At 49.3% G+C, this 11,548-nt stretch overlaps 2 protein-coding genes across 2 annotated transcripts in view; one reads left to right on the forward strand and one right to left on the reverse strand.

The window, feature by feature from the left end:
• The window catches only part of LOC308675483 (dapper homolog 1-like), a 126,626-nt gene that overhangs the window by 35,729 nt on the left and 79,349 nt on the right, over positions 1–11,548 (forward strand). The gene's annotated exons all lie outside the window — the stretch shown is intronic.
• Positions 1,438–9,835, reverse strand: B3GAT3 (beta-1,3-glucuronyltransferase 3). The gene is made up of 7 exons (XM_081340807.1): positions 9,675–9,835; positions 8,707–8,796; positions 7,145–7,322; positions 5,893–6,223; positions 4,662–4,952; positions 3,631–3,746; positions 1,438–2,622 (listed from the first exon to the last, which is right to left on the reverse strand). The coding sequence occupies exons 2-6, from the start codon at positions 8,786–8,788 to the stop codon at positions 3,648–3,650; spliced, it is 981 nt and encodes a 326-aa protein (XP_081196933.1). The 5' UTR covers positions 8,789–8,796; positions 9,675–9,835; the 3' UTR covers positions 1,438–2,622; positions 3,631–3,647.

Raw genomic sequence — 11,548 nt, forward strand, 5'->3', positions numbered from 1 at the left:
TCCTTCCTTCCTAATCTTTCCTTTCCTTCCATCCTTCCTTCCTCTCCCTCTCTCTCTCTTCCATTTAGATAGTCACCCGTCTCACTAAACAAGACTCTGCGCTGGCATACAACCAATAATTAAAACCGTGTCCCAATTATCAAAGCACTTTTAATATATGTATATATAAAGAAATTGTGTAAGGTAATAAAAACAAGATTGCAGGTGTGGCACAAAATAGAAACCAGATGGGCCAAAAGGGGAGCAAAGGTTGGGAATGGTTTTGGGCCAAGGGGAAGCGGGGTGGGGCGGGTGGGGAAGGGCTGGTGCAGGAGGCAATGAATGCATTGAGGTAGACTGCACTCAAGCCTGGAGGCTCCACAGAGGTTTTAGCCCCACTGGAAACTTCTTAGGGACACAGGGTCACCTCCGACTCGCACACAGGGCAACTGGACCACCGTGTGATTCTCCCGGGCAACTTAGGGCTGAGTTCGGATTCACTCACTGAGACACGGTCAAGCCCACAGACCACAATTGCTGGTTAAGCTTAAAACAAGCCAACTATGGTTTGCGGCGCTCACAAGTCAGAGGTACCCTAGTCCAGGGGTGTTCAAACTTGGCCCTTTTGTGACTTGTGGACTTCAACTCCCAGAATTCCTCAGCCTGCACCTATTCTCTTCAGCAGGAAGAGACGCCAGGATTCGGGAGAAAAGATCTACAGCTTCCAGAGGTGGCTGCATAATTATTCCCAGCCTCCTCTGAGTGCACTGGCAGATCTCCTTGAGGACTAGAATGCTGATAGCAGTTTCAAAATCCCTTGCTTTTTGCTAGCCTGTTCTCTTGCGCTGGCAGCTTTTTTACAAGGAGGGATGGAGAAGCAAAGGACGGCAGCATTGTCTTATTCTCCGGGGGGGGGGGGTGTCAAAGACGGAAATCTGGAGGAAAGCCATTATCCAGATAAGCTACATTTCTTGGCTAGTAAACCTGGCTCCTGCCTGCAGCTTTGCAGGTGGGGGAAACAGCTGCTTCCAAGGAACAATAGCACGGCGAGATAGAACTGGCCCAGCAATTTTCAATTACAACCAATGTTCAATTTCATGCTCAGTTGGATCTCTTGCCAAAAAGCACCAGTCTCTTTCCTGGCTGGTCTGTTTTGGCCAAGAATTGGCAACTTCATCGATCACACGCCAATCCCCTTACTCAGATCCTGAGAGGATCAAGTTGCAGAAACTTCTAAGAAGCCACTGATTATCTGGCTGAAAAACATCTCCCGACTCACCTGGGCTGTGATTTTGCCTCTTTTATGCCATCGGCCACAAGTAACACCATTCACACAACCTGCTAAGCCGAACTCATCCTGGCTTAGTGTGCGAACCCATCCTTCGACTCCCAAATATTTTGGCTTCCAACCTCCAGGCAATGTTGCACAAACCACCCTTGGAATAAATTAGCAGCAGCCAAAAGCTTACGACACGATTTATTGAATTTTTGCTCTGCTTTTCCACTCAAGCAAATACTGGCCAGGACCACGGCCCTGTGCTAAGCCATGAATTGCGGTTTAAAAACCACGTTAAGGGAGGACACGACTGTTGGGGACGCAAGGGAAACTCAGCCATTCCAGTCCTGTGAATTGTGGCTTAGCACCAGGCTAAGGGTTTTCATTGGGGCTTAAGGGATAAACAATGGCCAATGCCGAGGGCGCCTCAACTTATGGCCGAAATTTCTGTTGTTAACGCGAGAGCGCTGTCAAGTCACTTTTGCTCCATTTTATGAGCTTTCCTGCTAAAGTTGTTAAAGAGAGTAACTGTGGTTGTTAACTTAGTAACACGGTTGTTAAGTGAATCTGGCGTCCCCATTGACTTTGCTTGTCAGGAGGTCGCAAAAGGGGATCACGTGACCCCAGGACACTGCGACCGTCGTAAATACGAGTCAGTTGCCGAGCCTCTGAATCTTGATCACACGACCGCAGGGCGCTGCAACCGTCGTAAATACGAGTCAGCTGCCGAGCGTCTGAATTTTGATGACGTGACCCCAGGACGCTGCGACCGTCGTTAAGTGTGGAAAACTGTGCTAAGTCACTGTAAGGTACTGTATCCATTCCTTCAGTCATCGGCGAAAAATGAACCCGGCTCCTGAAATATCCATCCACAGCGACACTCTTGTGTGTTGAGAAAGTTTTGGGCGAGGCTGGTGTGTCTTGCAAAGACACACCTTAGCTCAGAGTCAAAGGCTGTAACAACTGGGTGTGGCAAAGTGGGGAGCATATTATTCGAGGAACGCCAGGCTAAGCATTCAGCTTCATTCTTCTTCGATCATTTCGTCTCTTCTGGTGTCAATCAAGCCGGCGGCAAATGGAGGATTTAAACCCGCCCGGATTGGGGATTTTCATTCCCACGTTCGTTTTCCACGCGGGGGGACCTCACAGCGGCTCGTTAATTCCAGGCGCGTCCGAGAAACAAAAGGGGTTCCGACGCAGCAAAGATTGAGGCAAACTAGACAGGCGATTTCCGCAACTTGTTCGCCACCCCAAAGCAAACACGATAGGAGTAAAATATGGCCGGATGCCGGAAAGCGGAGTAATTTCCCCCAAAATGTAGGCAAAAAGGACAAATCGGGATAAACCCCCGTTTGCTAAATAACCGTCTTAGGTGAAATTCACGAAATTAAACACGTTACAGGGTATGCTTTAAAGCGGCATTTTTCATCCTTGGCAGTAGAAAAAGTGGGTGGACTTACTTCTTGACTACAACTCCCAGAATTCCCCAGCCCAGCATGCTTTAAGGCGTGTGAAGTCCCAGAATGCCCCCTGCAATTTTTATTTTATTTTAGTAAAACAAATTTAAATAAAGTTAAATGGGAACTGAAGTCCAGATACCTTAAAGCATGATGGCTGGAAAGTTCTGGGTGTCGAAGTCCTCTTAAAAGCTACGCTGGCTGGGGAATTCTGGGAGTGGAAGTCCACATATCTTAAAAGCAATCTGGCTGGGGAATTTTGGGAGTCGAAGTCCCCCCATCTTAAAGCATGTTAGCTGGGGAATTCTGGGAGTTGTAGCCAAGACATTTTCACACAGCTTTCAAGCAAGGGTCTCCAAACGTGGCAGCTTTTAAGACTTGGGGACTTTTGCTCTCTGAGCTATGCTGGCTGGGGAATTCTGGGAGCTGAAGTCCAGAAGTCTGAAAGCTTGCCACATTTGGGAACCCTTGCTTTAAAGGGTCAGACTTTGAAATGGGCAAAAACTGCCTTTCCCCCCCACCACCACCACCGATAGGAAATATTAATTGGCCAATCTTGATTTGTTAAAAGATTTGTTACGAGAGTGAAGGGGGGTGGGGGGAATCTATGAAACTTGACAGAGGGATTGAAAGGTTCCCATGCATATTATCAGAGCAGGACAACACTGAGAGACGCACACAGCAAGCGGGACAGGAACCAGCCCCTCCCCATTTCCCCCAGTCCATATTTATTTAAATATTGGATCATAGAGTTCTCTTCCTGTAAGGCAACATCCTGCCCCCCCGGCCCCATCACACGAAGAGAGCTCGGGTGAGCGCAGGATTCAGCCTTCATAAATTAAAATAAACGTGTTTTCTCTCTCTATACAAGGCACTCCCATTCCATCTGGGGTGGGCTCTCCACCCCCGTTGTGGTACCTGGATGAGGGCTGGTTTCAGACCTCAATGCGGGGATCGGAGCCGAGGCCCTGCTTCTGCAAAATCTCCTCCTGTTTCATCTTGGGCTTCTCTGTGCGGGTGTGCCAGACGAGGACCTGAAACGAGAGAGAGAGAGAGAGAGGGGCGATGCTTCCTGACTGCCTGATGATCAGTCTGCAGGTAGTCCTCAATTTATGACCACTACTGGGAGCAGAACATCCGCTGATAAGCCAGGTAGTTAGGGGAGGTCCTTGGTGCTCTCTGAGCTGGGAGGTTTCCTTGCAGACCTTTCATGACTCAGCTAGGTAACCTCATCAGTGCTAGAAGGGAGTGGGGTTTGCGGAGAGGAGGAGGAGGAGGAGGAGGAGGAGGAGGAGGAGGAGGAGGAGGAGGAGGAGGAGGACTGTGGGGTCCTTGATGCTCTCTGAGATTGGGGGTTTCTTTGCAGACGTTTCACGACCCAACTACGTAAAATCATCAGTGCTAGAAGGGAATGGGGTTTGCGGAGAGGAGGAGGAGGAGGAGGAGGAGGAGGAGGAGGAGGAGGAGGACAGTGGGGTCCTTGATGCTCTCTGAGCTTGGTGGTTTTCTTACAGACGTTTCATGACCCAACTAGGTAACCTCATCAGTGCTAGAAGGGAGCGGGTTTGCAGAGAGGAGGAGGAGAACTGTGGGGTCCTCGTTGCTCCCCCTCCCCTTCCTCCTCCCCTCCCTTCCATTCTCCTTCTCCTCCCCTCCACAAACTCCACTCCTTTCCAGCACTGATGAGGTCACCTAGCTGGGTCAGGAAACGTCCGTAAGCAAGCCACCAAGCTCGGACGGCGCCAAGGACCCCACTCTTCGACGCTGAGCTACAAATATTCTTCTCCACCGGCAATTGAGTGAGACCTGCCTGATTTTATGACCTTTTTTTCGTCTCCGGTTCTTAAGAGAATAACTACAGTTCTTAAAGGGAATCAGATGGCCATTCACCGAATCCGGCTGTCCCCGGTTGACCTTGCCGGCTGGGAAGGTCGTCCCCTCCTCCTAACCTTGGTGCAGTTGTCCGCCTTCGGCTCCAGCTCTTCCATCGAGACCAGGGACTGCAGGAGACTGCTCTCCAAGTAGCCGCGCTCGGCCAGCAAGTCGAAGCGAGCCTCCGGGTTGGCCAGGAGCAGCGACAGGGCCACGGAGAAGCCGGCCATGTCAACGGGGAAGGGCCTGTTGGGCTTCCAAGCTGTGTAGAAGCCCGCCACTTTGCCGTTTTCCACCAGGGGCCGCTCGAAACGGAGGCCTCCCACCAGGCCGACGGGCCAGACCGAGACCCGCTGGGTGGAACGGATCTGTGTCAGGAAGAGAAGCGAAAATCAGCGGAAGAACGTCACCGCGCGACAGTCTTTGCCTCCTTTCCTCAACCACAGTTCGAGGATTAAACCGTAACTCTTCCGTGACAATGGGTCTGCCTTTGCAGGATCCTGGACCCGCACTGGGTCCGCAACTGCTCTAAAGGCCCTTCTCAACTCCTGGGCTTACAGCCGCTCATTTAGCAACCGTTCCAAGTTAGGCTGGCCCTGAAAAAAAATTACAGCCGTGGGTCACTCTCATGACTCTTGCAGCATCCCCAGGGCCACGGGATCAAAACCTGGGACCCTTGGCGACGGATTGACGTTAAAAAGAGAAAGACCTCTCGGTGTGTTTTAGAAGATGGGGCAATTTTTTATCAATGGCTAGAAAAAACGGGTTAGAGAGAAAGGAACGTGATCTGTAGGATGTAACGTTGAATATATACCAGTAGGAAGAAGACTTCTGGGCGAGTAGCTGACAAATTGATTACGATAATATTTACAGTCAGCATATTTGCCCCCCAACAATCTGGGTCCTCATTTTACCGACCTCGGAAGGACGGAAGGCTGAGTCAGGATCAAACTCCTGCAATACTGCTTTCTAAACCACTGCGCCAACCGACTTGTATTTATGACGGTCGCAGTGTCCTGGAAGGGGGAGGGGGTGTCACGTGATCCCCTTTTGCGACCTTAAAGTCAATGGTGGAAGCCAGATTCACTTAACAGCCGTAATACGAACTTAACAACTGCAGGGACTCACTTAGCAACTGTGGCAAGGAAAGTCGCAAAACGGGGCCAAATTCCCTTTAACGCACGTTTCGCTTAGCAACGGAAACCTTGGGCTGGATTGTGGCCCGGTCTGGAGGACCACCTGTGCCAATTATTCGCCTTGGAGGGAAGCCCCCGGGTGACCCCTGCCTCCCCCCAGCTCTCCGCTGACCTCGTCAAAGAGGCGAAGGCTGTAGGTGTTGTCGTCGTCCGCAAAGTACACCACGCCGGCGTCGGTCAGCTTGCGGTGTTGGCGCAGCCACTGCAGGGCCAGATTCCGCTGCTCCACTCCGCGCGGCTTCAGCCAATTGGGATCCGTCTCCTTCCGCTTGTGCTCCTTGGGGGTCTCGGCGTGGAGGTGGGTGAAAGGCAGCTTACTTTGGGCCAGCAACTCGGAGACCAGCTGGGTCCGGCTCGGCGAGTCCTCGACCACGATCCAGTGCAGGTTTTTGACGAGCATCAACGTTTGGGAGAGCCGGACCAGTTCGGCTTTCTGAACCAGCCTGCGAAGCGGGAAGGAGCGGTCAAGCGGTTGTGTAAGATGCTTGCATCAAACAACACCGTTTTTCTTCCTCTGTTTCTCTCCATCTTTCCTCTCTCCTCCCTCAATCCCTCCCTCCCTCCCTTAAGCACTAGGCATTTGCTTAGAATGAGGACTAGAATCCTTCTTTCCTTCCTCCATCCCCATTTTCTTTCCTTCCTCTCTCCCTCCCCTCCCTTTCCTTCCGTCCTTCCGCCTCCCCTTTCTCCCTCCCTCCTTCCTTCCTTCCATCCCTCCATTAAAACAGTAAATTAATAAGACAATCCTTACTGAAAACCACTATATAATCTGTCAATCTATCTGTCATCTATCATCTATCTATCTATCCTTTCAATCATCTCTCTCTATCTCTCTCTACCTACCTACCTGCCCATCATCTCTCCTATCTATCTATCTATCTATCTATCTATCTATCTATCTATCTATCTATCTATCTATCTATCTATCTTCCATTAAAACAGTAAATAAAACAATCCTTACTGAAAACCATTAAATAATTATCTATCTATCTATCTATCTTCCATTAAAACAGTAAATAAGGCAATCCTTACTCAAAACCATTATATAATAATTATTCAAAAGACTGAAAAACAAAGCTAAACCAGGAAAGGAGAGTAAGAGACGGAGGGACGCTGGTACGAAGGGAGCCATCCCACCAGTTCACCTGTTCCCCCAGAGTGCCCTGGCCAGCTGGCATAACCAAGGCTTGAGGGACCTTCGGAAGCTCAGGTGGGACGAGGCCAACCTTCTGAAGATTCAACAATAGGGGCAGAAATAATATCACCGGGGGGGGAAAAAGGAGTAAGAGGGCCAAAGAATTCCCAGAGGCAGAGATTTCTGGAATCGGGCTCAGCATCCTCCTCCAGGAAGTTCCATCACCTACCTGGCGTAGGTGGGCGTGACCACATAGATGACCACCGGAGTGTCTTCTATGGGTTCCAGCACCTTTTCGAGGCCCTGCAGCCGCTTCACTTCTCTTTGCAACTGGGACAGCCGCTTCTCCTTGGCGTGGATGAGGTCGCTAGCAGCCTTCAGGTGTTGGCTGCAATCACAGGGCTGCCCTACAGCCAGACAAAATGAATCCTGCACTGTGAAGTCGCTCCTCCCTCTCCTTTGCATTTCCCAAGTCTATACGGGTAATCCTTTTTTTTCCTTCCCTTTTATTCTTTATTATAGCAACTAAGATAAACTGAGATGTATCGAAGCAGCTAAAATAATTAAGGGCCTAGAGACTAAAAAAATGGTGAAGAACGGTTGCAGGAATTGGCTAGGGCCAGACTAGACAAAAGAAGGACCAGGGGTGACATAATAGCTGCCTTCCAGTGCGGGTTTTTCGCACCCGGCGGGCTCCTCATGAACTTGCCAATAAATGAGGACACGTCTCTCTGAAGCGTTCTCGGAGTGAGGCCAAGACCAAAGTCCCAAGCTCTCTTTTATTAAGATACAAGCAAGCAACAAGCAGCTATCTCATGGTTACATTTCAGCTATGCAATGGTTACATTACAGCTATAGCCCTGTATAGAATGTCTTTGTTCCTGTAACTTTCTTGTGTTACTTTCTTGTACGTGTTCCAACGGGATTGTCCGTCTGCACGTAGCAAGGTCATCTGATTTCTGGTAAACTGCAACTTATGTACAGAAACGAAACTTGTCTCTGCCCTGAGCCAGACCTGCGCCATTTTATGTGAGCCTAAGGTGGAAATATCACAGGTTTCCTACATTCCAGTATTTGAAGGGCTGCCACCAAGAAGAGGAGGGGGTCAACTTATTTTACGAAGTACCAGAAGGCAGGACAAGAAACAATGGATGGAACCTAAGCAAGGAGAGATCAAACCGAGAAATAAGGGGGGGGGGGGAAATTCCTAATAATGAGAACAATTAACCAGTGGAAAGGCTTGCCTGCAGACGTTGGAGGTTTTTAAGAAAAGACTGGACAGCCGCTTGTCTGAAGCGGTGTAGGGTTTCCTGCTGGAGCAAGGGGTTGGACTAGAAGACCTCTAAGGCCCCTTCCAGTTCTATTCTGATTGAAATATTTATCCATCCATCCATCCGATTTATTTGCCGTCCATCTCACCCTGGGGTTATTTTTAAATTTATTTGCCCCCATCTCATTTCATAGCGACTCTGATTTAGCGATCGTTCGAAACTACAACGGCATCGGAACTAGTGACTTATGACTGATTGTTCGCATTTATGACTGCGGTAGCATCCCCACCGTCACATGAGCAAAATTCAGGCACTTGGCAACAACTGCAGTGGTTGAGTCAACAATGGTGACAAGCCAGGTTGTCAAAGGGGCAAAACTTGCTTAAGGACCGTCTTGCTTGGCAACGGAAATTTTGGGCTCAATTAGGTCATAAGTCAAGGACTACCTGTACAAACCCAGACTTTTCTCTATCCTCTTGGCCAGGAGAGACACATTCTTGACCCCAATTCTGATACTCACCCAACTGCAGCAATGCGTACATGAGGCCAGTCAGAGACACCAGGAAGTAGATGACAAAAACATTTTTCAATTTCACCTTCATGGCACAGCCTAAGGAGAGAGAGAGAGAGAGAGAGAGAGAGGTGAAATGCCATTTTTTAAAACTAGGTCTTATTTTACTACAGTTAACTCTGGGTGGTTTCCATTAATAAAACTGAGATTATTCTATCACTGAATTTTTTTTAATCCTAACTTCATTTTTAATTTTGAGGTTCATTTAAGGCATTTTTAATTTCTCTGTTAGTTACTGTGCACAAACCATAGCCCCTCTTTGAGGCATTTTGTTAAGATATATGAAATATAAATTTCAACGTCTAGCCAAGAAAGCACCCTATCCTGCTTCTTTGTGAAAAATTTAAGCACTTAAATTTTCCATTTTTTTTTCTCCCCCTGCTTAAAGCTCTCCCATCTAACCTGCCACAGGGTGTCCCATAAAGGCCTGCTGTGCTACTATAACTCCCATCATCCCCAGACCTGCTTTGCTTCATCCAGAACCTCACATCACCCCCCAGCCACCTCCTCCTACTGTACTCTCTTGCCTAACTCTGCAAGCTCCTCGGGAGAGACTACAACGCCCATCATCCGCCCACCCACCTCTCGCGTTCGAGTCAGGTGTGCTGCACTACAACACCCATCATCCGCTCTTCAGCCTCCAAGAGAGATGCCAAGCGGCTGTCCCCAACCTGTCCACCTCTAAATGCACTGGCATAGAACCCATCATCCCCTACCGCCTAACTCTGGGAAGGGGGGAGAGAAATTGCAGGTTAAAGTATCAAGGAGGGCGCCAGGTTGGGGAAAGCCTCCCCGCTGGCGTTTTCCCCATCTGCGCAGGCGCAGTTATGTCGCACCCCCCTGAGGTTCCTCAGCCCGACGGCGGGGAGACGGTGTGACACCGTTACCATGGCAATGGAGCCCAGGCCTCAGCTCACCGCTCGCGGTGGCCGCCTCCAAGGGCGAAGGAAGAGGTGGCGGCCTTTCTCCTCAGCTCGTCAAAGACCTTCCATCTTATTTGGGGTCCGCGCTTTCTTTCCCTCGCCCTTCTGCTCGTCCATCGAGCCACTTCCGGTCCGTCGGCTCTCGGACTCCTGCGGCGTCCGTCGCCGTCCGGGGGTCCCCGAGCAACAACTTCCGGCCTCGTCAGTTTCCTCAGGACACGCCCCGCCCCACCAGTTCAAAAACATCTTAATAAATATAATAGCCGTCCACACATTTTGGGTTTTATTCCATTTTTTTTTTAAAAAAACCAACTACATTTGTAAGCTTAGCTTTCTAGAAATCGCTTTCTCTTTGAAAGCAGTGTATAGCCGGCTCCGTTAGGAGCGCTTCGGGGTGGGAACTTGACTCGCAAATGACGTCAGAGGAGGGGCCGGGCCGCGATAGGAGAGATTCAAAAAGAGGCGGGAAAAAAAGGGGAGACGCGCGCAAGAGAGAGGCTGAGAAGCCGAACGGAGAGGGGACCGAGGGCCACAGAACAGAAGAGCGCGCCAGAAGCCGAGCAGACGAGTGGGACGGATAGAGCGGCCAGGGGAGCCGATCAGCGAGCGGCGGTGAGAGAGAGAGGCATCTCAACAGAAAGGGATGGAGCCCCACCAGGGCGGGATGAAGCGGAGTTGAAGAAGCTTCTCGGATGAGAAGCGAAACGTCTTCAAAGGAAAACAAGAAAGCCCAGTTGCCTCCTGAAAAAAAAGACAAATCTTCCAGGCAGCTTTACACAACGTCGCTGTTAGGCTCTACTTAAGTGTATTAAAAGAGAAAGAGGCACCCTTGAACTCATGAAAGCAGTGGGAGAAAGGGGAGCCATAGGGGGTGTCAAGAAAAGCCACAGTTGTCGGGAATTGTCTCTAGAGCAGGGGGGGGTCTTCAAACCCGGCCCTTTTATGACTTGTGGACTTCAACTCCCAGAATTCCTCAGCCGGCGTGCCTGGCTGAGGAATTCTGGGAGTTGAAGTCCACAAGTCATAAAAGGGCCGAGTTTGAAGACCCCTGCTCTAGATGGTGGGACATCTAGATGTCGATGCAGGCATTGCCACCCTGGAGACGCCAATGTCTCTGGCGGCAGAAATAATCGCATCACTATCTATCCATCAATCGTTCTAAATCTATCATTCTATCAATCGTTCTATTATTCTATACCATTTTATCCATATCAATCCATCAATCTCTAATCTAATCTATCAATCATTCTATCTAAATATCATTAAATCTATACACACACATACACATACCAGTGGTGGGATTCAGCCGGTTCATACCACTTCGGCAGAACCAGTAGCTATTTTTTTTGTTGCCCAGGCCCAGAATGGATTTCCAGAAGCGGCATCCACACAAAAAAACAGTTATTCACACATTTGAATACCACCACTGAGAGACAGACACAGACAAACACACACACCCCTATATGTACACTTTGAAAGGAACCATCACAACAGCGAGACTTTACGGCATTTTTATTTTTAATTCTCCATCTCTTATCAAAACACTCAAGTCAGTAAAAGCTCTACCTGCGGATGTCATGGCAATCAGGAAGGGATAGAAAAGATTTTGGTGTGTTTGTGTGTTAAGAAGGATTTTTCTTTCTTTCTAAAAGCCCTGCTCTGTGCCTTTTTTTTTTTTTGGCCTGCAAATATGTAAGGGAAAACCCCACCAGAATCAGGAATGTTAATCCACACAGACACCTACGGATAATAAAAACCACAAAACAAAAGCTTCTGGCTTGTAGGCAGGAGCGAAGCTCGGAGGCAGGAATGGGAGAATGGAGGCAGAGCAGCTAAAAAAAAGAATTCCAGCCCTTCTCCCGGGAAGA

The sequence above is a fragment of the Vipera berus genome, assembly GCF_964194415.1.
Source record: "Vipera berus genome assembly, chromosome: 16".
Lineage (NCBI taxonomy): Eukaryota > Metazoa > Chordata > Lepidosauria > Squamata > Viperidae > Vipera > Vipera berus.

Excerpts from the sequence above, each read along its gene's own strand:
- B3GAT3 (XM_081340807.1), bottom strand. The coding sequence starts at position 8,788 with ATGAAGGTGAAATTGAAAAATGTTTTTGTCATCTACTTCCTGGTGTCT. Across the intron at positions 6,224-7,144 it reads GTCACGCCCACCTACGCCAG|GCTGGTTCAGAAAGCCGAAC; the intron begins GTAGGTGATGGA and ends CCCGCTTCGCAG. Across the intron at positions 4,953-5,892 it reads GCCTTCGCCTCTTTGACGAG|ATCCGTTCCACCCAGCGGGT; the intron begins GTCAGCGGAGAG and ends TTCCTGACACAG.